The sequence below is a fragment of the Dipteris shenzhenensis genome, chromosome 33, assembly GCF_047967505.1.
Source record: "Dipteris shenzhenensis isolate YYH24624 ecotype China chromosome 33, Dip_SZ_1.0, whole genome shotgun sequence".
Classification (NCBI taxonomy): Eukaryota; Viridiplantae; Streptophyta; class Polypodiopsida; order Gleicheniales; family Dipteridaceae; genus Dipteris; species Dipteris shenzhenensis.
The window spans coordinates 13,630,244-13,654,145 of NC_141628.1; the positions used below are offsets into that span (position 1 = coordinate 13,630,244).

Genomic DNA, 23,902 nt, shown 5'->3' on the forward strand with positions numbered 1-23,902 from the left:
TCGGTGCTAGCCCATGTGTGTGTGAGAGACTACAAGGGGGGGGGCGAAGGACCAAGGTGAAGGCAAGTAGTAAAACGATGACGTGGGCGATCTCAAAAGGACGTAGCATGGGGGACGTGAAAAAATTCTCATTCCCTAGGGATAACAACACAGTACAAACGAGCACGAGGGGCGAGGAAATTAATGACAGGGGCGAGGGGGGGCATGTACGTGCCACGCAAGTAGACGAACGTGTTATCGTCTTCATCTTGATAGGTTTCTGAAGATATTCTTCATATAGTTCACGCAGACTTATAATCTGTTTAGAGAGTTGAAGATCGTTGTATACTCCACCTTCTGGCCCCCGCCATAGCCACTACAGACACAGGTCCTTGTTTGGAAGCCCCGCTGCCCTCCATATCCTCCCCCCCCCCCCGCCATGCTTCACCACCCCCTCCTCCCTGCCCCCCTCCATCATGCATAGCTCCCACCTCCCTTCAGTACCTCCCTTCCTCCCTCCCCTCCCTTCTCCTTCCCTCCCCTTCCTCCATCACCTCCCCCATGCTTTCAGCTCGCCCACTACTTCCTCTGATCCTCCCGTCGATCGCTCCCTAGACTTCGTTAATACCGTTCACCCCCCGCCCATCAAGTTGGAATCCTGGGACGGCCGTGAACCTTCCGCCCTCACCATGTCTAACATCACCTCCGCCTCCGGTGAGGCCAGTGGGTCTTCCTCCGGTGATCGAGGCACCACCGGTGGTGGTAGCACCGTCCAGCAGCAGAGCTCCTCCGCTGCTCCCCTCAATAGCAACGGGCTCACCGTAGCTGTGAAGAGAAAGAGAAACCTCCCCGGGACCCCAGGTTTGCACCCTCCACAGCCTGTTCAGCGAGTGGTCTCCGGCCAGGCAGTGTCGGAGTTGCAGCACAATTCATCTCCCAGTCTCTCATTGTTCTTGAGAATCAGCTCCCTTTACACGATCTTTGTCATGATTGCCGTAGTTTGCATCCACCTGGACGGACACTCGTAGATATCGATCGAACCCCATGAGATTCATGCAGTCATGAGTGCGAATCTTTGTTGCTATCAGGCTTGCGGTTGTTGTTGATCGTGATAGAATTGTTTCGTAGGTCCAAGGAGCTGATTTTCCGGTATCTTGTTTTGGGTTTGCAGATCCTGATGCCGAAGTGATAGCTTTGTCTCCTAAGACTCTCATGGCCACGAACAGATTCGTTTGTGAGATTTGCAACAAAGGCTTTCAACGTGATCAGAACCTGCAGCTTCACAGGCGCGGTCATAACTTGCCATGGAAGCTGAGGCAAAGAACAAGCAAAGAGATCAGGAAGCGGGTCTACATCTGCCCTGAGTCATCGTGCGTTCACCATGATCCCGCAAGAGCTCTGGGAGATCTAACCGGCATCAAAAAGCACTTCTGCAGGAAGCACGGAGAAAAGAAGTGGAAGTGCGAGAAGTGTTCCAAGCGCTATGCCGTGCAGTCCGATTGGAAAGCTCACTCGAAAACCTGCGGGACTCGTGAATATCGTTGTGATTGTGGAACCCTCTTCTCGAGGTCGTCTCTCTCACAAATTTCGAGTCCTCAGAGTCCCATCTTTGTCCTGATCAGACATAGTCTCACTCAGCTCCAAGTTTCTATGCTTCCAACTTTTTCTGTCCAATTGAGCTTACGGATTGATTCCGGTGGATTTGTCGTCGTTCATCAACCGGCAGACATTGTCGTAATTATTTTGCTTGGATCTCATCGTTACCAATCCTCCATCAGTCTCTTGTTGTAGCGCGCTAGATCTGCTTTTAGGGCTGAAGCTTTCCATGAGATGTGGACTCACTTTTGTTCCTCTGAAGCCCCGCATTTTTTAAGCTTGCTAGGAATTGAATATCTCTCTCACCTTTTCCGTCGAGCTTTCTAGCGTCGTGTTTATGTCGGCTGCCTTTTGCACTTTTATTCGTCTAGGTCATGGAGATTGCATACCATCAAACGTTGTAGAAGGTTGTGACCGTAGCTTGCAAGCACTATGCAGAAGCGTCAAGCACCATGAATTGGAGCAAAACTTTGTAGAAAATATGGTGTCAGAAAAACAGCTTGATAAAAAAGTTCGTCTGTAGGGCTGTACGATGGATCCTCTTAACGTGACTCGTTTATGCTGTTTCGAGGTCTAGAGGTCGATGTAATTCACCTATTCTTTTCCCTCAACACTGTGGCTCTTGAACTGACGGCCGACCACACGATTTCTTGTGGTTGCAGGAGGGATAGCTTCATTACGCACAGGGCTTTCTGTGATGCACTGGCAGAGGAAAATGCAAGAGTCAACAGCGCACATCTTTCAGGTAATCATGGCAGTGCCCTTGGCATGCAGTCGGGTGGTCCGTTGACAATAGATCCCCTGTCTTCGGCTTCTCTGAGACCTGGGTTATCAGGAGGTTCGTCCCCGCTTGGCTTGACGGAGAACAGTTTATCGCTGCTGCCGCATCAGATGAACACGTCGGCATCAGCCACACCATCCTCACGCGCAAGATTCTCCTTGTGCCTAGGGACAGGTTCGGGACCTGGAGAAGCAGGAAACGAATACCTACTCGGAAGTTCTTCGCAAGGTCTTCCATCTGGAGGGGGTGTCTCCCTTAATTCAATGGATTCGTATAGGCGAACAGCAATGGCGGGTATGCTGGGTTCTCTAGACTACGATGGCCAGAAGCCATTATCAGGCACGATGTCCGTCGGTTCCGGCTCCAGCAGTCACTACAGCAGCTTATTTTTGCCAGGCTTACCAAGTGCAGGTATAGGGCAACCCGGGTCAATGACTGACATGGGTGCTATATCTGGATTCTCAGAATTTGGGGCGTTATCAAACTGGCAAGAACGAGCTTCAGGAGAGCGCCTGCAGCACGCAACGTCAGGTGGACTGGGAGCTAATGCACCTGGGGGCGTAGCTGCACTGCCGTCCGTTTCAGCTCTCTACAATCACGCTCATTCTTCAAGTGCTCAGATGTCTGCTACCGCACTGCTCCAGAAAGCTGCTCAAATGGGTGCAACAGCCAGCAACAGTTCCGTTTTGAAAAGCTTCGGGATGGCAGGCTCAGATTCAAGCTCAGGGACCATGGGATCAGCATGGCCAGGCTCACGTCAAGATGCCAGCAGAATAGGGATGCCGGTCTCAAGCCTTGCTCAGAGCCACCCTCTAATTAGAGGAGCTCCTGGAACTTTTGGGTATAAGGGGAACTCGAATGGTCTCGGTGGCGACACAAGAGCCATGGAAAATGCTAGCCTTCATGAACTGTTGAATTCTTTGCCTGGAGCGGCTGGTATGTTAAGCGGAATGGGGAACTTACCTTCTCCTCTAGGGCGTTCTTTTCCGGATCCCAGAAATAGTTTGCTTTTCTCAAGCAATGAAATCATGAATCAACGTTCTTCTTCAAAGGATAACGTGGGGCAACCTTTACAGCACACTTCCCAGTATTCAAAGCATCCTTTCACCAGCAGTGGCCAAATGTTGGGGGGATTCGGAAGCCTGTCCAAGGGGGAGGATGGGGCAGCTGACAGGCAAACACGGGATTTCTTAGGGGTAAGAGGAGCTCCTAACATGGTAGGAGCTGCAGCTACTATGGGAAGATCTCTTTCTCACATGGGCTCAGTTGGAATGGAGCAGTACAGTACCTCAAGGGATAGTGTAAGGTCACTGGGAGTAAGCAGTCAATCTCCAGCGAAATCATGGGATGTATGAGTGCTTCTGTCCAAATTCCTGATCCTTTTGGTTACAAGGAGCTCCGGCTATACCTGATTACAAGGAGCTCTGGCTACACCTCATTCCTCAAGCAGATGTTGTGCTCTTCATTTACTCTGCCACTAAGATGCTCTCTCTGGTGGATGATGTTGGGCAACTCACTTGTTGCTGCTGAGCTGCTTACAGGTTCTGTTAAAAGCTCAGTCTCCAAACAGTTCGTCACATTAAACTGTAAATTAGCGAATCGGCTGCAGGCCAATCCTTGAGTATTCGAGGATCTTTGCTAGTCCAGCTATGACCCACCTTCAGGTAAAGTCTTAAAGATGTGGATTTGTACTCTCAAGCTTGTGGATAAAGTACATATGTTTCTATTTACAATGGAGTGCCTTGCTCAGTCTTACTACAGCTAGCCTTACAGAGTGCAGGTTCTGGAGGGGAAGAAGAGGTCTTTTCGAGCAATGGATAAACTTGAACTGTTACTGGCATTGAACACTATAGCACCTAAATTATAAGAAGCTTGCCATTCCTATTTTTCATACAATGGGCTCGATTATACTGGCTGTGGCCGCATAATAAAAGGATTTGCTACCTATTCTAGCTGCAATGATGCTATTTTCATACAACTTCTGTCTCTCTCGCGACACAACTCTTTTGATCAATGCTAATGATCTTTGTTCATCAAGTTCCCTTTTGCCTGAATCCCGTCCTTGTTTTTCCTGAACGTGATGGAACTAATTGTGGTGCATGTTGAGCGTGTTTCCCTTATCTTCGTCCTCCATCCTCTTAAGTGGAGACTTTAACAGCTTAGCATTCCCATCAATTGTTGGCAGCTTGCTCCTCTTTATCCCCATCATTTTCTAGTCTTCTCATTAATTCAAATTCTATTCTAGACACATACTTGAATATATTAGGGATAAGATCTACAAGTTATGTGACTTTTGAATGCTAAATTTAATAAGGAGTGTTGTAGAAAATGGAAAAACTTTATAATGTTATTTGAAGGTGTGGGCATGCTAGGGTTCATCCTCTGTACTGACCAATCTCTTGTTCTCGAGAATACGTGCAGGAACTTCCAACAATTTTAGCCTACCACATCCCACATGGGTTGTGTAGGGATGATATGCAGGAATATATTTTCTTTGGTTCCCATACACTGCTTTAATACAACAAATGGTGACATTGTAAACTCTCTCCTGCACAAGATGAAAAACCAAATTATGAAGCATGCAAATTGCATTTACATCCCCTTGAAGTGAAATTTCAACATATAGACATAGGATAGTCATGCCTATTTCACATTAAAATACCCCTAAGACATTCACATCCCTACTCCGAGTGGGACTTAAATATCATAGACATGCAATTGTGCGAAATATACAAACATTTTAGTGCATAGATGCTTGTATATAGTGAGTAATGGAGAAAAATTTTAGTTCATGACACAATGTTAGACCAGATATGGATTAATGGCTGAATGGTTTAATATCGACCATAGCCTAACCAAATAAAAATGCACTACCACCATGTTAGACCAAGATATGGTTAATGGCCAATTGGATTAACATAGACCATAGCAAATCGAAGCAATAAACTAAAAAACTCTTCTTTTAGCATTGGTCACTTTCTCTCTATGTGTTGCCTTGCCTTTCCATCCCTCAAAGTTCTTAGTTAACTATTTGCTGAACACAAATTGAGCTAACAATACAAAATGAAGCATGTACTTTATCACATGTAAGATAGAGTTCATTGCAATAGCTTTGTTCATATATTATGCCTTTGCATATATTTCTATATTTCAATGCACAACACTTCGGAAAAATGTGGCATGCTCATAGGTACCTCTATAAAACAATACATTATTTTGGATAGTCATGGATTAGTCCATACCGAATGTAATTACTACCTTATTGGCCTCTTGTCTCAATAAGCAATATGCAAAGCAACTTGGAGAATACTATACATAGCGCTTCTTTTTTACATCAATACCAAAAAAGGGATGTCACACTTACATCAACCATCATTCTATAAATGTTCTTGTAAATTTAGGATAAGAAGAATTGTTTTGAGTCAACATGTGTTGGTACAAGAAAATTGTGGACTATGCAAGGTCAATAATGATATTCATAAAGACACATCACATAATTCTTGGCATATATAGGAAAAAAATCCAAGAAAGTGCTTACAATGACTACTACGACAAATTTTGTACTCATTTTTGTACAATGGAATATAACTTAGAGAATCGAGAGGCTATGATAGAGATACTTTGCTCACAAGATTATTTAGCTTGGTGAAGAGCTCTGAATTCAAAGTAGAAGAGAAAGAAATAAAGGGATGAGAAGGTTACAATTACAAACACAATATTCTAGAAAGGAGTGGTAGATGCAGTTGTGAGTCGATGTGCAATGCTTGCTCTAAGAGCTTTCGATGCTAAGGTGACTACTTTGGGAAAAGCTTACATAATATGGTAACAAGGTCTGCTTGGCATGAAAAGACAAAATGCCTTCTTGGACCCACGTTGCTACATTTGGAATCAAGAAAATGTTGGCGAAAGGTGCATATTCCTCTAGATAGCATAGACGTGCTAATAGATCCTGCGTGGTGTGCAAAATCAGTCAATATTGGAGGTAATGGAAAAAATTCATGATCATCATAGTGCAGGCATATTACCCAGACCCCCATGATTTCATTAAGTGTATGCAGGACTTTGGTAAGTATCACATTAAAGAAGGATACTTCAATTCCAACTATGCGAGGAGAATGTCCAAGGAGCATGCTGCAAACAAGTGGTGGTATGCAAATGGATCTAGATGTGAGAACTTGCAATCTCTAGCAATAATGAGATCTTGCTCAAACTACTACCAGTTCAAGTAGTGAGCATAACTGAGATCAAAATTATATTCTTGATACTCATGGAACCAAATGTAATATTTGACCTGAATTGCTAGAGAAAATGACCATCTTGGGGTCCTTGCCAAACACTCTAACTTACAATAGTGTCATACATGGCTTGCTTAAGGCAGGCCAACACGACATGGACATTTAAATAACAAGTTGTTAAATAATGTTAAGGATGAGGAGTTTGAGTTATTGTAAGAATAGAATGAGCAAGAAGAGATATATGGGCCACAATTTTGGGATGGTGTTCCTTTTATCCCATGCCTACAAGCCAAGAGGAAGTTGTTGATGATGACGACCAAGTGCTGGCGCTTACTTGCTTGTGACCCCATATGATCAAGGTTCAAGATGATTTAGAGGAGCACTTGGATAGACTTGTAGATATGTTGTAAGTTGAGAGCTCTTCTATTTTGAGATATGGAATAACATATAAACCAATTATTATTATGGTTCTAATAAAATATGCTTTATTAGGATAACATTTCATATATTCTCTTGTAGGTGCAATTAGGCTAGTGAGACTTTTTTATTGATTGCAACTATGAGCTTGAGTGAGTGACAAATGAACCAGGCTATGTTTGATTTTTAATATTATGAGAAAGAACAATAGCATTGTCTCCATCCAACACATGTTGGGCTTCTTTCGTTTGGTTGATAGTGCATCAGGAGAGCCTAGGATATATTTGACATTGGCAATTCTAGTATTCTTTCTCACAAGATAAAAACCCAAACAAATTCTAGTTCCCTTTCTCACTCATTGTAGTTCATGATTCGAACTAGCAAAAAAAAAAAATTTATAGAAATTTTGAGAGCTGTACATGAAGAGTAGTCGAATATTTTCTATGATTCAAACTAGCCAAAAAAAAATTTTTATAGAAATTTCGAGAGTTGTACATGAAGAGTAGTCTTATGTTTTCTTGCAGACAACTTGTTCTACAAGGTCAATAGACTCATCTCCTAACCCTCTTATGTATATCAACACCATTTTACCATTTCCTCTGATCTATGTCCTAATTTGGTTGGGCATCATTGAGTTTTTCTTAAGGGCATGCTAATTTGAGACGAAGTAGAATCCACCGGCTGATTTAAATTGAGAGGCAGCACCATCCGACCACACCCAATGTTGTTTTATATTTTCTTCATGGGGATTTTCCTTTTTCAGCCATTCCCAATGTAGTAGAAAAGCATGATGCACAAATAAGGTGTCATGTTCCCTATCATTTAAAATGTAGAAATGGTATGTGCGTTGCACTGACTTGGACTCTTGTGAGTCAGCAAGCAGATTGGCATTAGGTGTGGAAGAATCAAGCATATGATTGTACGTGATATGCACAAGAATTGTTATCTGCTTGTTGTACCAGTGAGAACTTTGTATCTCATCTTGTTGTTGAAATGAATAATTTTTAGCAAAATCTATGACAGAGACAATAGTGTTGGGGAAAATTGGCAAGGCATGTCCTGAACTGTTTTTCCTGCCACCTGGCCCGTGAAATTGTGAAGCACATACTTTGGGATGGATTGAACCACGTGACCTATAAGCTCCCTTGGTTGAACTGTACCTGACACCACAGCTCCTGTTCTTCGCTCCGATGGCAATGATCGAATGCGTGCATCTACAGCCGCTTCTTGCTACTGCTCTACAAGGAGTCTTCTTTCTTCTCGTTGTTTCTCCCTTCACAGATGTTGCAAAAGTGTCTTTCGTTGCCAATTCTATACCGTGCCATCGCTTTCCTCGACCCGCACTCTATTCCTTGTGCCTTGACCTGGCTTTTCAGCTTTCCTGTCTCGCAGCCTCTGTCTGCTTCTCTTGCAAGCCATGGTGAGCTGCATGTTTCTATTGATGCCATGGCCACGATCCAGAGAAGCTAGCTAGTGAGCCAAGCAAAGAATAGAACACAAGTTACCCGAAAGAAGACAATGGCAAACCAAAGTCTACACAAGGTTACGTTGAGGTGCGTGCAGGGTGTTTGCAAGGGTGGGGCAAGTTCCAGGTACTTAATCTTCCAAGATTTGATGGGTAGGAGGTGTGAAAATTCAAAATTCACGGGAGTAGCAAAATTTGAGCTGCCAGTTTTCCCCCCTCTGGCAATATACGTTAGTAGAATTGGATATCCCAAACAAGTGCAATGTGGTCTAAAATGCTTCAAAACACAAATAGGACAAAGGGCACGCTATCGGGTTTGATGCTGTGTATTATGAAATGCAATGACCTTTGGCATGCTTATCAGCCATATAGCAAGCAAGTGCATGGAAAAAGAAATAATTCAAAATTGTAAATAGTGTTGGATTTGTTAAAAGATATTTTCACATGCACAGATTGCACTTTTCCAACTTCTTCCATTTTAGGGTGAATCTAGATACCAATACCAACAACTATCAATGTTATAAGACCACCATGCAGTAGTCCCATTAGTTTGGATTCTAAATTTTCAATCCATTTTGGTTTTCAACAAATCAAAAGAAAGTTAAGGAGCGCGCTCTCAAATGGGTATGCATCACTTTTGCACAACATTGAGGCCCATTAACCCATGCCTAATGTTCTCATTTAGGTGTGTCCTTGGGTTGAGGAGAAGCTCACGTAGTGTACTTTTGAATGATTACTTGGTTGCATGTATATATAGAACAAAATTTTGATGTTTTTGAATAAATTGCTATATCTTATAGTCTTTAGGATGCATGCTTCACATGCAACATAGCACTTGTAATGCTTTAACGGTCTCGTTCCAAATCCTTATTTCATAATTTTTTGCTCTCATGTTCAAGTTGGAATGCGTACTACAACTTGAAGACAAAGTTTGCCAAATTCCGTTGAGCAATGCATAAGTTGTGGGTCATGCAAGATACCTATATACAAAAAAGTCCCTGAAGCTCACCAAAAATGGCTACACCTAAGCAAACAATGACCCAACACCTATACTGATGCAAATTGTAACATGAATTTGTAGAACTCTTTTGTAACATTTTATCATGATTCTAATGGAAAAAAAATTATGGGGCAGGATGGGACTGAAAATAGGCCCCCTACCCCACAATTTTGTTTTTCACCCATATGGTGAGAACAAACCAAAAAAGAAGACCAATTGATAAAAGAAAGGCCAACGAGGAAACAGAATCAAATGAAGACAGTGGATGAGCATCACCATCAAACCCTTAGATATGGGTAGAGGTAGCTATAGAGTTTGAGAGCACACCGGTAAGAAATTAGGGGCGAATTTTAGCCTAAGGGCTAATTTAGAGGCTTTCCCAAGTTGGTTGGGATAATATTTTGAGCTTTAAATTTGATAAATTAGCCCAGAAACAAAGGTGGGTTAATGATTCGCCACAGTTTGGGGAGAGTTTCGATGACCTCACTGACTGTCTAGAAGAGGAGGATAACTTTGCAGTTGTTGCAGCATCTGGGGAGAATAAGGAAGATGACCCACACTTTCTGTTGTAGTGTATAAATCCTAAGCACAAGGTTTGGGAAACATTTAAGGATAATTGGGGAACAACCTATGAGAAGTGTGATGTAGTAGTTGGAGCTTTTTGGTACAAGAAAACATCCAAGAGAGGCTATAATTACAAACTGCTACATAAGAGTCCAAAAACATGTATGTACTCTCATCTAGTAAGAGCTATTAAGTTTTAGATGCAACCTGTGACACAATGAAAGAAGGGCAAGAGTGTCTTCAAATTGGATTTAGACATGCATGAGCACATCTTGGGGTGTCTTGGAGCAGTGGACGAGGACATTTGAGATCGTACTAAGAAAATGTAGTCTCATTGCAAGGAAATAATATTCCACTTGTCCTAGAAAATGGAATTTGTATTTGAGATTATGCTTCCTTTTAGTATATCCCAAACAACCACTGTGTTGCTTTTATTAAATTGTTTCTGTAAATCCCATGCTTGTTTTTAGTATATCCTAACAGCCACCACACTTGTTTCCATAACAAATCCATACATCTTGTAATAATAGAAGCAAACGACCACGCTAGTCGTTGTTAATATCCTAGTGCAACCAACCACCACACTGGCGATCACTTATCCTGCACTACTACCGTGCTATCCTATAATTTATACTAAAATAGTCCCCTTTAGACTCTTTATCATTTCGTTAATCTTCAGATTTCATCCTATACTTGTTTTTAGTATATCCCAACAACCACCGTGCTTGTTTCCCATAACAAATCCACACATCCACAAATCCATTCATCTTGTAATAGTAGAAGCAAACCATCGTGCTGGTAGCTGTTAATATCCTAGTGCAACCAACCACCATGCTGGCGATAGCTTACCCTGCACTACTACCATGCTATCCCTACAATACTGCCGTGCTATCCTAAAATTTGTTGCGCAATGCTATACTAAAACAATCCCCTTTAGACTAGTTTTCGTTAACCGTCAAATTTCAAACATCGGGCTACTTAAAACATTTAAGTACTAACATGGAAGTAGGTCGACACAAAATCAGGTATTATGAGCACCATGAGAAAGTCCACAAGTCCAAGAAATGTCTGCAAGATTTTTACTTTTTAAAAATACGACATTTTGCGGCCCAAGTAAATTCCAGACTCCCAACTATCTTATCAGTCTCTCTATAGCAAGCATCTCCTAGCTCTTTAGGCCAGTTTGATGCACAATGGCAGACCTATTCACACAATTGGATTACATACTACTTTCTTAACTCTGCCAATTTGTATGCCCATAGTAACTCCTCCTTTCATTGGGGGTCCTCTTCATCCTTGTCTTTGCGCTCTATACATCTTTGCCCCTCTATCATGTCCTGCCATAAGAAACCTACATCATGAGCTTGATAAGTATCTTGAAAGAGCAGGAAAAGCAATAGCCAGGGAAATTAATATTCATCATCTGTCCTGACTCCAAGTAATACACCCACCACCAAAGCATGTCCTCTTTGCAACTAATTTCCTCCTTCTTCAGGTCTGTTTCTGTGAGGAGGTCATCCAACTTTCAGTCTCCTTTTCCTTGTAGTCACGCTCGGTCTCAGCCTTCTTCAATTTGAGCTCCTTGTCTTTTGCATCTTTTTTCCAAATGGAAAATTGAGCCACAACATCTACTTTCTTGTCGTAAGATAGCTGTAGCAGGCATGCACATTTGATTTCTCCATGACCTAGGCAATGGCAAATGGCATTATCTACATAGCGATTTTATATGCGCAAACACCCCAAAGCAAAAAACGTGCATAGGGTGGTAGCACGCATGCCATAGGATCATGCAGTCATCTATGATGGGGGTATGGTAGACAATGCATTTTGGACACTGTTGCATAGCAGGATAGGCATCTGATTTAACTATTGCGGCCATCAATACCATAGTCTAGCTCTGCAAGCTTCTTCTTGACTCCTTCCTCCCTCATCCTAAGTCTGTGGATGTTCTCCTTCATCTCCTCACTTCCACTCTAGTTTGGAAATCTCGCAGGATGACAGACTCATTTTAATAATTGTTGAAAGCCATGGAAAGCTCATGCATAGCCCTATTGTAATCTTGTTGCAGGGTCTTGTAGCTTACTCTTTGGACTTCCAATAGTGTTTTGAAAATCAAGGAGATCATCTTTGACTCCTGTGAGAGCTTCTTCATTGGGGATCCTCGAGAGGTGGTCAGCTAGGACGTGGGTCTTTCCCCTGGAGAGCTGCCTCGTTGTCTTCTCCACCTCGGTTTTCCCATGCCCCATCCTTCCTGGCCTTGAAGCTCTCTCACAGTTCCTGCATCACCTTTCTGGTTCTTGCATTCTCCCTTTTTAGCTCCTCCATCATTTGGTCTTTTTCAATGTTCAATGCATTTTGCATGTTGTAGAGCTGTTTGTAAAGACCCTGCTTTTTCGGCTCTCTGATCTTCAAGATCCTTTCACATCATTGTTAGCTCCTTGTCCATGATTTCCCCATCACTTCTCACTTCTTCAAGCCTATCTTGGAGCTCCCTCATGTGCTTCTTTTCTTCTTCTCTTCTATGCCTTTCCATGTCAACCATTTTTGTAGCGGCCTCAGCTTGCTCTTGTGCCTACAAGGCCCTCGCTTGTGCCTCCTCTACCTTGGCTTTTGCACCTTCCCTAAGACTTTTCTCAAGTTGCACTGTCTTTGCTACATCCTTGGCTTTCCCTTGTAGAAAAGTCACCATCTGAGACATCTGCTTATCGTATTGCTAAAAAATCCCTTTGAGGGTAGATGCCATCAGGTGCATTGCAACTCCAGGGGACTGAGATGACAATTGGGATTTGCCATCCACACAATTATTCAAGTTAATTGACATGATCTTGGAGATCTCCCTTGAGAAAGAGACATCACGTCCTTTCAGTTGCTTTGCTGCTGCTTGAAGTTGCTACTTGAACCTGCCAGAACATCACGATTCCTCTCGTATCAGGAAAGAAGTGAATGGTCTTCTTCAACACATCTTGGAGGTTTGTTGGCAAGCTAGAAAGCTTGACTCCACCATCTTCACTAATCTGAGTATCGAGGTATACATCTAGAATATCATGTCTCTTCCACTGCTTCTCAAAAAAGTGTGCTTGCAAATTGCCTCTAGAAATTCCTAGAGCATTTTCAATCATGCTTTCATTGATGGTAATCTTCTAACCTTGACAGATTAGTTGCCCCTCCTTCACGTTCACCTCCTATACCAACCTGGTGAAGTTTTGGAGAGAATCCAAATTGGACTTTTGAAGAGCGAGAGAGGAGCTCCCATATGTCATGATTTCAAGATTAGGGGAGGAGAGTGGCTCTCACACGGTGCTGCTGAGGAGGAGGAAAGATTGTGTGATGAGCTCCTGGACTGTGCATGGGGTCCATTACGAGAGGGGATAGAAGTTGCAAGAAGAGTGCAAGGGATATAGAAATGGTTGAGTGGGATAGAAGATGAAAAAGTGAAGGAAATGGAATAGTGGAGACTTGAGTTTGTAGTCGGATTGCAAGGGAGAAAGAAATGGTCGAGAGGGATAGAAGATGAAATAGTGAAGGAAATGTAATAGTGCAGTCCGATTGTAAGGGAGAACCAAATGGTCGAAAGGGATAGAAGGCAAAACGGTGAAGAAAATGGAATAGCAATTTGTAGCCCGACTACATTATCAAGGTGAGAGCCACTACGGTGGTTGTAGCCCACGACTACACTATCAAGGTGAGAGCCACCATGGTGGTTGGACCAAATTTTGATTAATAATTCAAGGCGGCAGTACTAACTTGCATGGTAATATGTGATTAGAGGTGGTGGCATCTAAGATTGCCAGCCACGTCTGTGGTGCGGCTAAGACCCACCAAGCTGGCAGTTAATTACCAACCACCGCAGTGGTCCACAATTACTCACCTTCCAATTACTGCCACCGAGCTTGCATGCATGATTACTACGAGTGCAGTAAATTACCAGTCACCAGGCTTGCATGCTCAGGAGAGTACTAGAGTACATGGTAATGAGGGATTGGAGGTGATTAGGATTCATGATTTACTTTGTGGGAATTACTATCCGGTGGTGATGGCTCTCATCAACCATGTCTGTTGTGGCTATGATTCTATCGGGATGGAAGTTAAAATTACCACCCACCGCTCACTCACCACCGGGCTTAAGCATGCATGATCACTATGAGTGCAGTAAAAATTAACAGTCATAGGGCTCGCATGCTCAGTAGAGTATTAGAGTGCATGGTAATGAGTGATTATGACCACGTCTATTGTGGCTAAGTTTCCACTGGGTTGGCCAATTAAAATTACCAGCCACCGGGCTTAAGCATGCATGATCACTATGAGTGTAGTAAAAATTACCAGTCATCAGGCTCGCATGCTCAGTAGAGAACTAGAGTGCATGCTAATTAGTGATTAGAGCTTCATGATTTACCTTTGTGGGAATTATTGTCCGATGACGGTGGTTCTCATCAGCCACGTCTGTCTGGGCTGACAGTTAATTACTAGCCACCGGAGTGGCCTACTTACCCACCACATGGTGTCGGCTTCATGATTACCAGCCCATCTGGGGTGGTGCCTAAGATTCCACCGCGGTGGCTTGTAATTAATATGAATGGAACCCCAGGCTCTAGCCACCATGGTGGCTCGAACTTTATAATATCTAAGATCCGTGGCAGTTGGCATTTTACTACGTTGCTCTCATCCGCCCCTGCTCTGCTACTTTGCTCCACATGCTCTACTATGTTGCTCCACACCTCTCCTCTAGCTCTTTTCCACCCTTGCTCTACTATGCTCCACGCTCCCTCCTCCAAGTCTTGTCACTCATCTCCTCCCCTGCTCATCTGTTGCTCACCCACTCATCTTCACCATGTGTACTACCACCCCCCCTTGATGCTCTTTGATCCCAATGGTATCTGTATTCTCATATAAAGTGATTGCATTGCACTCAGCTGGAGTAGAAATGTTTGTACTAGTGGAGAACCTTCATTCCCACAGTCGATTCCCCCCACATCTGCATGTCACCACATAGATTACATGCTCACTGAGGGCCTCTTTATGGCTATGCTATATGGGTTTCCCCTATCTATCGACAAAGGCCTCAGTATTTTCAGAGCAGAGTACTCTTGACTTGTTAGGGGGGCCATAATTTGAGTCATGTTGGCGAGCTGTTGGCAATGTGCATGGTCTTCGGCCACTCCATCATATCCTCCTTTGGCTCCCTAAAAGTTTTTAATGCAAGAAGCTAGACTTGAGGCTCTCAGTATGCATTGTTGTTAACTTTTATATTTGAAAGGTTATGGTCCTCAGTATAAGTTGTTAATTTTTATATAACCTATTTATTGGACGTAGATGTACATTGTAATTGCTTTTCTTCAATTTTCACTCGATAAATTGTACTTTTGCCCTCGTTTATATTTATTGCAACAAGGAGCCCTCGTTTATATTTATTGCAACAAGGACTAAAATACCAATAAAGCAAGACTACAATTTCCTTGGTTTATGACTAAAATAGTGCTAAAATAACTCCAACGACCCACTATTGTTGTTGCATGGAGATACATCTAGAAAAATACAATTAAAATTTAAAAAAATGCAATTGACAATATGGCCCTTGAGGGGTCCCTTCTAGGAGCAAGGGTCATATCGACATGCATTATACAATATCCAAGATGCCACTGGACAAAAATGGCATGTCGATATAACCCTTTCCCCTAGAGGGGACCCTCAAGGGCCATATCGTCAATTGCATTTTGCTTGGTTGCACAATGGAATACATTTTCCTTGGTACACAAATATATAACTCCAAGAACTAGCGTGATGGCTGTCATAGATCTCCTTCTATTGGCCAGCGCACTGGTTGTCATAGACCTCCTCCTATAATATGTAAAAATAGGTAACAGAGCTATAACTCCAAGAACTAATGTGGTGGTCTCTCCAAGACAACCTTGAATTTTGGGCAATGACAAGTCATCAGGCCAGAGATTGCACTAAGGTGATGCTTAGAATGATAGATTACGTCTCATTATTATGCCAAAAACTAGTGCGGTGGTTTCTCCAAGCCAACGTATGATTTGCATGGGAAAAGATTCAATAAAAGGTTGTTGGTCAAGCCATGCACTACAGCGGTGTTTAGAATGATAGATTGTGGCTCATTATTACGCCAAGAACTAGTGCGGTGGTCTCTCCAAGCCAACCTTCAATTTTAATGATCTGCATGGGTGTGGTGTCCAGTGACAAGTGACAAAGATGTGGCAAAATGTTGCACGATGATAAGTGGTCAGGCGGTTGCACTGCGTAAAGTAGTGCAGAGATGCCATGTGTCGAGCTATGTGGTGTTTAGAATAAATAGATTGCATCTCATTATTATGCTAGTGCGCCTTCATCACGTCGGGAAAATTTTCGACAAGAGCGCGGATCCACGAAAAATTCAAATATTCACCTAAAAGCGCATTGCATCGCAGCCCCAAAATGGCCTCGAAAATAGTTTCGTGATTGGCTACACCCAAGCAAATGTTGACCCTGTCGGTATATACCGAAGCCTATACTGACATGCATATTGATGCCTATACCGACTAGCATATCCATCATTGATACCGACACCTTCCTCGCCCGCGCTTGCGAATCATCAATAGACATCATAAAAAAGAGGCCCATGTCTTATAGTACACTTGGGCTAAATCTATTTGCAAAGTTTTTTCCCTTGCATAAAAGGACCAATTATGCCACAATAGGACCACTCAAACATTTCATAGAGCGTTACTTCCATCAACCCCACCTTCATGCCTTGTACTTTTGAGTTAAGCACCTCGAGCTTTGTAATGCGACTTCTCCATCCCTTGGGCACTCCAAACATTCAACGAATCATATTGCTCTAGGAACCATGGACTGTGAGCATAAATAATTTGTTGCATCCACAAGGAAAGCACATGAGGTAAACACCAATGAAATAATTTTTATTGCAATTAAAATTTTGGGAAAAGTGATGATAAAACATACCATGTTATGAGTAATGTGTGATTCACCCCATCCATCGACCATGGCTTCAATGAAATCTTTCAAGACAACTATTTAGCTCCAAATCCTCATCATATATGGAAGGCTTTCTCAAAATCTTCACCATGTTTTCCAATGCTTTCCAAACACGTCGTACTGTCAAGGTTTGCACATGAGGGATAGCTTCCAAATTAGTGATACAATCATATAACACTTTTCAATAATTCCAATGTATATTTAATCGATTTTTCCCATGATTGGACAAAAATAGCGTGCTGTTGAGCCTCCCATGGACATTGTATTTGAAAGATTTCCTAAATTTTCTGAGAGTTGTATGTATTTAGATAGCTTTACACTCCCTCCATGCTCCACCACCATATGCCAAGCTCTCCTTTGGTTGCATAGTCTTGATCTTAAGTTTGTAACCTAGAGGGGTTCTTTTTATTTTTTCTAATCTCCTAGTCAATGATGCGCTTCCTTGCTCCACCATATGGCAATCTCTCCATTGGTTGCAAAGGCTTGATCTTAAGTTTGTAACCTAAAGGGGTTCTTTTTATTTTTTCTAATCTCCTAATCAATGTAGCTAGCTATTGTTGGAGGGACCTAGTTTGTTTCAAGAATTTTTTCTTATGATCAATTAACATTGTGATTTTCTCATGACCTTACTTTTGCAAGTTCAAAATTAGCAAGTTTTTTTGTTCTTAGGTTAGTTGTTCATGGAGATTTTGCATGGCGTCTTTAAGTCTCTCAATCTCTCCTTCCATCCTCAACAAGTGAACTTTGGCAAATTATGCTTCAACATTGGAATGGCCGATGCATTTACAATAGCCAAGTAAGCCTTGACCATCTCATATGTATTGAATCAAACTTGTAAAATTTTCAAATATAGGAGGAGCAATTGTTATTAAAGGATCCACTGGATAAAGTCCACCAACACTCCATAGGTCAACATGCCTTGGTCCTTTTTGTTGTTGCTGATCTAGTGTTTCTTTGTTAACAATCTTGTGGCCATAACATTAATGACTTGTAGCGTACTTTGGTGCAACTTTAACCTATTTTCGTGGCTTGTTGGTGCCTTCCAATGGATCCATGAGAGGATATCAAAAATAGGTTCTTGAACTAGAATTCAAAGAAGCAAAGATTTTAGATTAGTACAATGTAGAATAGGATCAATGGAAGCAATTTTGGATTACTATACAAAAGTGAGAAGAAAATCGATTTAGATAAGCATAGTGTAGAATAGGATCAATGGAAGAAAGTTTGGGATTACGACAAAGATAATGGTAATAAAGAGTATGATTTAGAGGTTGGGAGGTGATTATGGTGATAATTAGTAGGATTTAATTGTTGGAAAGTGATTTGGGTATATAGGCATGGTTTGGGGGAAGGTTTGGAAGGGTTTTAGGACATTTTTGGCACTTTTGAAAAAAAAAATTTGGGGGGGGGGGGGGGGAGTGGTGGTACCCACGAGATACTTTTTGGGGATGAGGACCACCCCAAAAGTGTAAAGAGAGTGAACTTTGTGGAAGTGGGGAACCCCTCCCCTTTTTTCATTAATAAAATGCACCTTTTTCCTATCAAATCTGTAAATTGTTTTCCAAAATACTTTTTTTGGCACTATTTTTTCTGTGAAAATGTGAGAAAAGAATAAATTAAACATTACCTTATGTTGAACTCACATGATAGTCACATAAATTACTGAGTGAGCCCTCCGAGACCTTGAATGCCCAATTCTTTTGAGGCCTTATGTAGCTTGGTTTTCAGTTTGTTTGACTTTGTTGGCATCTCCTTGTAGCATCTTTTTTCTTTACCTTATTTTTTGAGCCTTCACTCTTCTCCATAGCAATAGCTCAGTTTAGTAGTTCCTTGTAAGTTCTAGTCGAGTTGACTATCTCTAGCTTATGCAAATCTACTTGGGTACAACCTATGATTAACCGGGCTCGCATAGACTTGTCATCTAGAATCGTACACAACTGATTAATAAGATCTTGCATCCTCAGCATAAATTCTTGGACAGCTTCTCCCTTGTTCTCCTTTAGTTCACCAACCTTTGTCCTCACATATTCCTTGTTGATATTTTGCGAGAACCTTTGCAAGAATGCTTGGGACATTGCATACAAATCGGGGAAATACCCAATCAAAACCTAATTGAACCACCTTTAAGAATTTTTAATTAAGGTACATGGGAAATAATCCATATACTCTGGATATATTTTTGCTCCATTGATATGACAAACATGCAAAAAACTTTGCAAGGGACCTATAAGGGTCTTCATCATTTATGCCTTGGAAAATTTGAAACTTGATGTTGGAGCTAAACTTAAACTTTTCTGCTCCAAAACCCGAGTAGGTAAGTCTTCCGAGACACTATACTTCCAACTATCATAACTGCCTTCATGGGTGTGAGGTCACTGTAGACTCTCCCTGACTCAATTGGTACTGTCTCCAGACCTTAAAGGCACAACTTGATGTATGCCTGTCAACCAAATAGTAATTGTGTATATTGTGAGAGTAACTTGGGAAAATCTTGGGAAAATTGCCTTAGTTTCTCTCTCGTTTCTCTTCATTCACCTCCGTTATTTGGTGGCTTGTCTCTCCATTAGAAGCACACCTTTCATCTCAACGATGGGCTCTTTCTCGATCAGCCATAGCCGACGGTCTTCTACCTTCATACCAATCCCTCTCGAATGATAGCCAAGTAATTTCAAAGATGTTCTCGTCACTCTCTGATTTGGTCATTGTGTTCTATTTGATTCTCAACTGAGGAAATGGCCATCCACTTGAAATCCAAGCTCTCTATACTGTTGGGTCACCTCGGCCCAACACAATTGTTATGACCTTCTAGCTCTACATCATATTCAACATCCACCCTTGGGGTAGCATAGCCGGGTCTCTCTTCACATGCTTGCCGATCCTGTTGGACAGTTTCTTCTATCAACCTCCTTCGGGCATTGAACTCTGGTTCTAAGATCGCCCCACTTCTCATAGTCGAATGTAACCAATGCCTTTGGCTCAGATACTGTTCACATATAGCCCCGTATCTTCTCTGTCTTTTTGAGTGTGTGTCGCCATTGCTTAAGGCAAAAAATAGTTGAATAGCAACCTGAGTTCTCTTTGTATTCCACACACTAGTCTTGAAGCACACTACTAGTCGATGCCACTCATTCAGAGTCACTTAAATAAACTTTCTATAGTAGCCCACGGTTCCCAACAGCTGTTTTACTTTGTCGTTGCTAGTTAACATGAATTCTCTTATCTTTCTACCCTGACTCTGAGCTCACTAACTCGATTCTCTAAAGATCCTATCTTGATAACTCATCAACTCAAAATTCAATTGACCCTCACCCAATAGGATCGCCAAAATGTTGACACTCTTGTTCCCTCAAGCGACTAACTCAAAAAGGTGCTCGATGACAACCCAACCCAATGCTATGCTCAATGAAGATGCTCGCTCTTGTAGTCCTCACACAAATGTGCCTGGGTGTAGAATAGAAGCCAACATATACACACTCGGAGGTCGGGGCTAGCTATAGTAGCAAAACCATCTGATGATTGGTGTGACGCCAAAAATTAATATTTTGTATTTAGCATTGGTATTGTTTTTCTCTATGTTTGATAAGAGTTTGAGTATCAAGTGATAGCCTAGCAGCTCTCACTTATTTCTATTTTCTAAGATATTGTATGGGATTGAGAGGATGAGTGGAATGGATCATTGTAAACACCATGTGTATGAATGATAAATACGTTGGTATGGGGTGAGAGTTATTTGTGTATGGGATATTATGGGGTTTTTAGAAAATAGGAAGAGTGAGTCATCTAAAGAGGTGGGCTCATGTCCATGTGTTCCAATAATATAAGAGAGGCCGCATGCCAAGCATGTGGAGGAGTGTGGAGTCAAGAGGAATCCTAGAAGAATTCCTATGTGGAATAAGGAGGATGTGGACATATGGAAAAGAGAGGGTCCCTATAGGCTCCATGTGGGGAGAGTCTTGACTGTCTCAATATTTTAAGAGTCTTGAGCATCTTTTGATTGGACACATGGCAAGAGTAGCCAAAAAGGACATGGATGGTGACATATGGGCTTATGTGATTGATGAGGAAAGGAATCTACAAGCAACAATTGTAAATGGGTGAAGGAGGGTGACAAAATCTTTATAAAAGGAGCCCTACTCTCCCTTGTTCATTATCTCTTCCACCATTAGGCCTCATGTTTCTGTAGCTCTAGTCTCCTCAAGCCTCTTCCATAAGCCTTCTCTCCCTCTTGTAGATATTCTCTTATGTAGACTCTTGAGTCCATCTCTCTCTAGTTCATTCTCTCTCTATGAGTAGGCTTGGAGCTTCCGCTCCCTCTTTTGATGTATGAAACCTCTTCTTCTCCCTTGTGTTTATAGTATTTTGAGTTGCATTGGAGTGGAGTCTCACTCTATTGACAATAAAGATCACTTCATATTCCCTCTCTTGAGTCTCTCTTCCCTTTTCTTTCTTTCAAAGCCTTAAAAGTTCTTTCTATTCGGCCGCTCATTGCACACACATGGTCCATCCATTTCTCGAGCCACCAAGGGAGTTACTTAATCTCTTCTAGGCAAAATATATGAGTGGTGGATCGTTGATGAAGGTGGAGTCTTGAGGGAGCATCCTGCTCAGGCGAAATTAGCATGGGTGGAGGGCAGTTTTTATGACATTTTGCCCCCTGTTAGTGTTTTGGTCATAACTTTCCGTTTAATAGTCCAATTTTGATGAAACTTATATCAGCGCAAAGATCTCTTCAAGGCACATGTTTGTATGTGATTAAACCTTAAATTAGTTATCACAGCAAAAAGTTATGAGTCTCTTTGTTGGATAGTGTGTTTTCATGATAGTTTTTAACCCCATCTAGTACACTGCCCATAACTTTCTGGCCGCTTCTTTGTTTCTTATGAAACGTATATCAGCATGAAGCTCTCATCAAGGCACATATCTACATGTGTTTGAATATTTGATATCATGTCTCTACTAAAAGTTATAGGCCTTTATGTCTAATGACAGTTTGTAGAGTGTTTTGAGCTAATTGTAAAGGTATCTATGAAGGAGGTGTAATATTTCCTCGAAACCTACCCATTTGACCCAATCAGCACCTTTCAACAACGTATCACTCTTCTCTTTGGTGCAGACTAGCTTGTTGAGATTATGGCCTCTACTAATCCTTTCCTTCTCCCTATGCTTGAGTACATCACTTGGGATGTTACCGTCTTCATTCTCATTTAAGGGAGGAAAGTATGGTGCGGTATCTTGGCATAAAAGCTTCTTTTTAATGTCCCTTTCTCAATGATAAACTTTCTTTGTCACTCAGTTCAAAAGCAGTAGGAAGTGAAGAGGTGCGTGAAGTTTATTACCCCCAACTTCATGTCACATATTTTGGTGGAGATGCGCGGTACGTTTGGTATTGGATTCATCCCACCTTACTAAACGGTCTTGGGTGTACTTGATTGCATGTTATGCCTAGTATAGGCATGTGTTTTCTGATGTGATAAAGAAGATGCCTGGAAGAACTTCGTTAGAAGAGATTGCAGCCCGTTGTGAAGGTGATGCTCAAGCTATTCGCAGGGTCATCATAATCATATCCTTTATGTTTGCACTCTTGAATATGTTGGTGAATAGACAACGCCGTCAGCAGACACAATGATAGATTGGGGATTGTTTCATGCACTGGCAGCTTGGTGTGAAGAAGAGGTGAGTCTTTGGGTAGTTTTTGACTATAACAATGGAGTGGTTATTCTCAATGATTTCAACTTCTTGTGATCCAAGCTGAGGCATTAAAGAAAGAGGTAACACAACTACTTGAGGTGAGATTCGTGCCTTTGCTATTGATGACTCAGAATGGATATCTCCTGTAGTTATCACACCAAAGAAAGGAAATAAGTGGCAGGTTTGTGTGGACTTTCATCCTTTGAATGCATGCACTAAGAGAAATAAATTTCCTTTGCCATTCCAAGATGAAATACTAGACCAAGTAGCAAGGCATGAGATGTATTCTGTATGTGATGGGTATTCTGGGTACTTTCGAATTCGTATTCGGGAGGAAGATGAAAAGAAAACATCATTTGTCACACCTTGGGGAGTTTTTTCTTACAGAGTGATGCCTTTTGGGTTGACCAATGCACCAGCTACATTTCAAAGCTCATGAGTCAAGTGCTTGAGCCTTACTTGGGAAAGTTCATAAGGGTGTTTTTGGATGATTTTTGCATTTATTCTCGGCGCATAGATCACATGGAGAAGCTAAAGATAGCCTTAGCTAGGATTGATGAAGCAAAAGGGTGTCTAAATACTAGTAAGTGTCATTTGGCTCAAACAAAAGTAGTCTTTTTGGGGCATATTGTGTCTGAAGAAGGCTTGCAAATGGATCCTAACAAGGTTCAAGCAATCATGGCATTGCCAAATCTTGAGAGTTCACTGGTGTTTGCAGAATTCTAGGAAAGAGCAAGTATTATCAACACTTTTGTGATGATTTCACAGAGATAGTGCATCCCATGAACTTGTTGAGACAAGAAAAGGAATTTCTTTCCAATGGGGTGTGGAGCAACAAGAGTCATTTCAGCAACTTAAGGAGGCCATGAGTAAGGGCCCAATATTGAGGCCCCCTGATTGGTCTCAAGACTTTTATGTAAATCCAAGTGTATCTTTGCATTCAGTTGGTGTTGTATTGCTACAAAAAGGAGAGACAGGTAGAATGCAACCCATCTATTATGCCAGCTGACAGCTTACAAAGGTGGAAACAAGGTATGAAGAAATGGAGCAGCAAGCTCTCTCTTTGGTGTTTTCAGTGAGAAAGTTTTGCTCCTATTTATTACCTTGACCATTTTTCTTCCTTACCTCTCAATCTATGTTAGCATATCTAGTTCGCAAGCCTAATCCTGGGGGGAGATTTGCAAAAT

At 41.9% G+C, this 23,902-nt stretch overlaps 1 protein-coding gene across 2 annotated transcripts; it reads left to right on the forward strand.

Annotated features, from left to right (window-relative positions):
- Positions 1 to 306: 306 nt before the first annotated feature.
- On the forward strand, positions 307 to 4,292 carry LOC147879721 (uncharacterized). Of its 2 annotated transcripts, XR_015540639.1 has the most exons (4): positions 307 to 840; positions 1,151 to 1,547; positions 2,238 to 4,020; positions 4,130 to 4,292. XR_015540639.1 is itself a non-coding variant. In XM_087371566.1 (3 exons), exons 1-3 carry the CDS (start codon positions 456 to 458, stop codon positions 3,709 to 3,711), a joined length of 2,256 nt encoding a protein of 751 aa, XP_087227692.1. In that variant the 5' UTR covers positions 307 to 455; the 3' UTR covers positions 3,712 to 4,089. The 2 variants fall into 2 exon arrangements, 1 of the variants encoding a protein (XP_087227692.1); XM_087371566.1 differs by lacking the exon at positions 4,130 to 4,292 and having other exon boundaries at positions 2,238 to 4,089.
- The last annotated feature ends 19,610 nt before the right edge of the window (positions 4,293 to 23,902 follow it).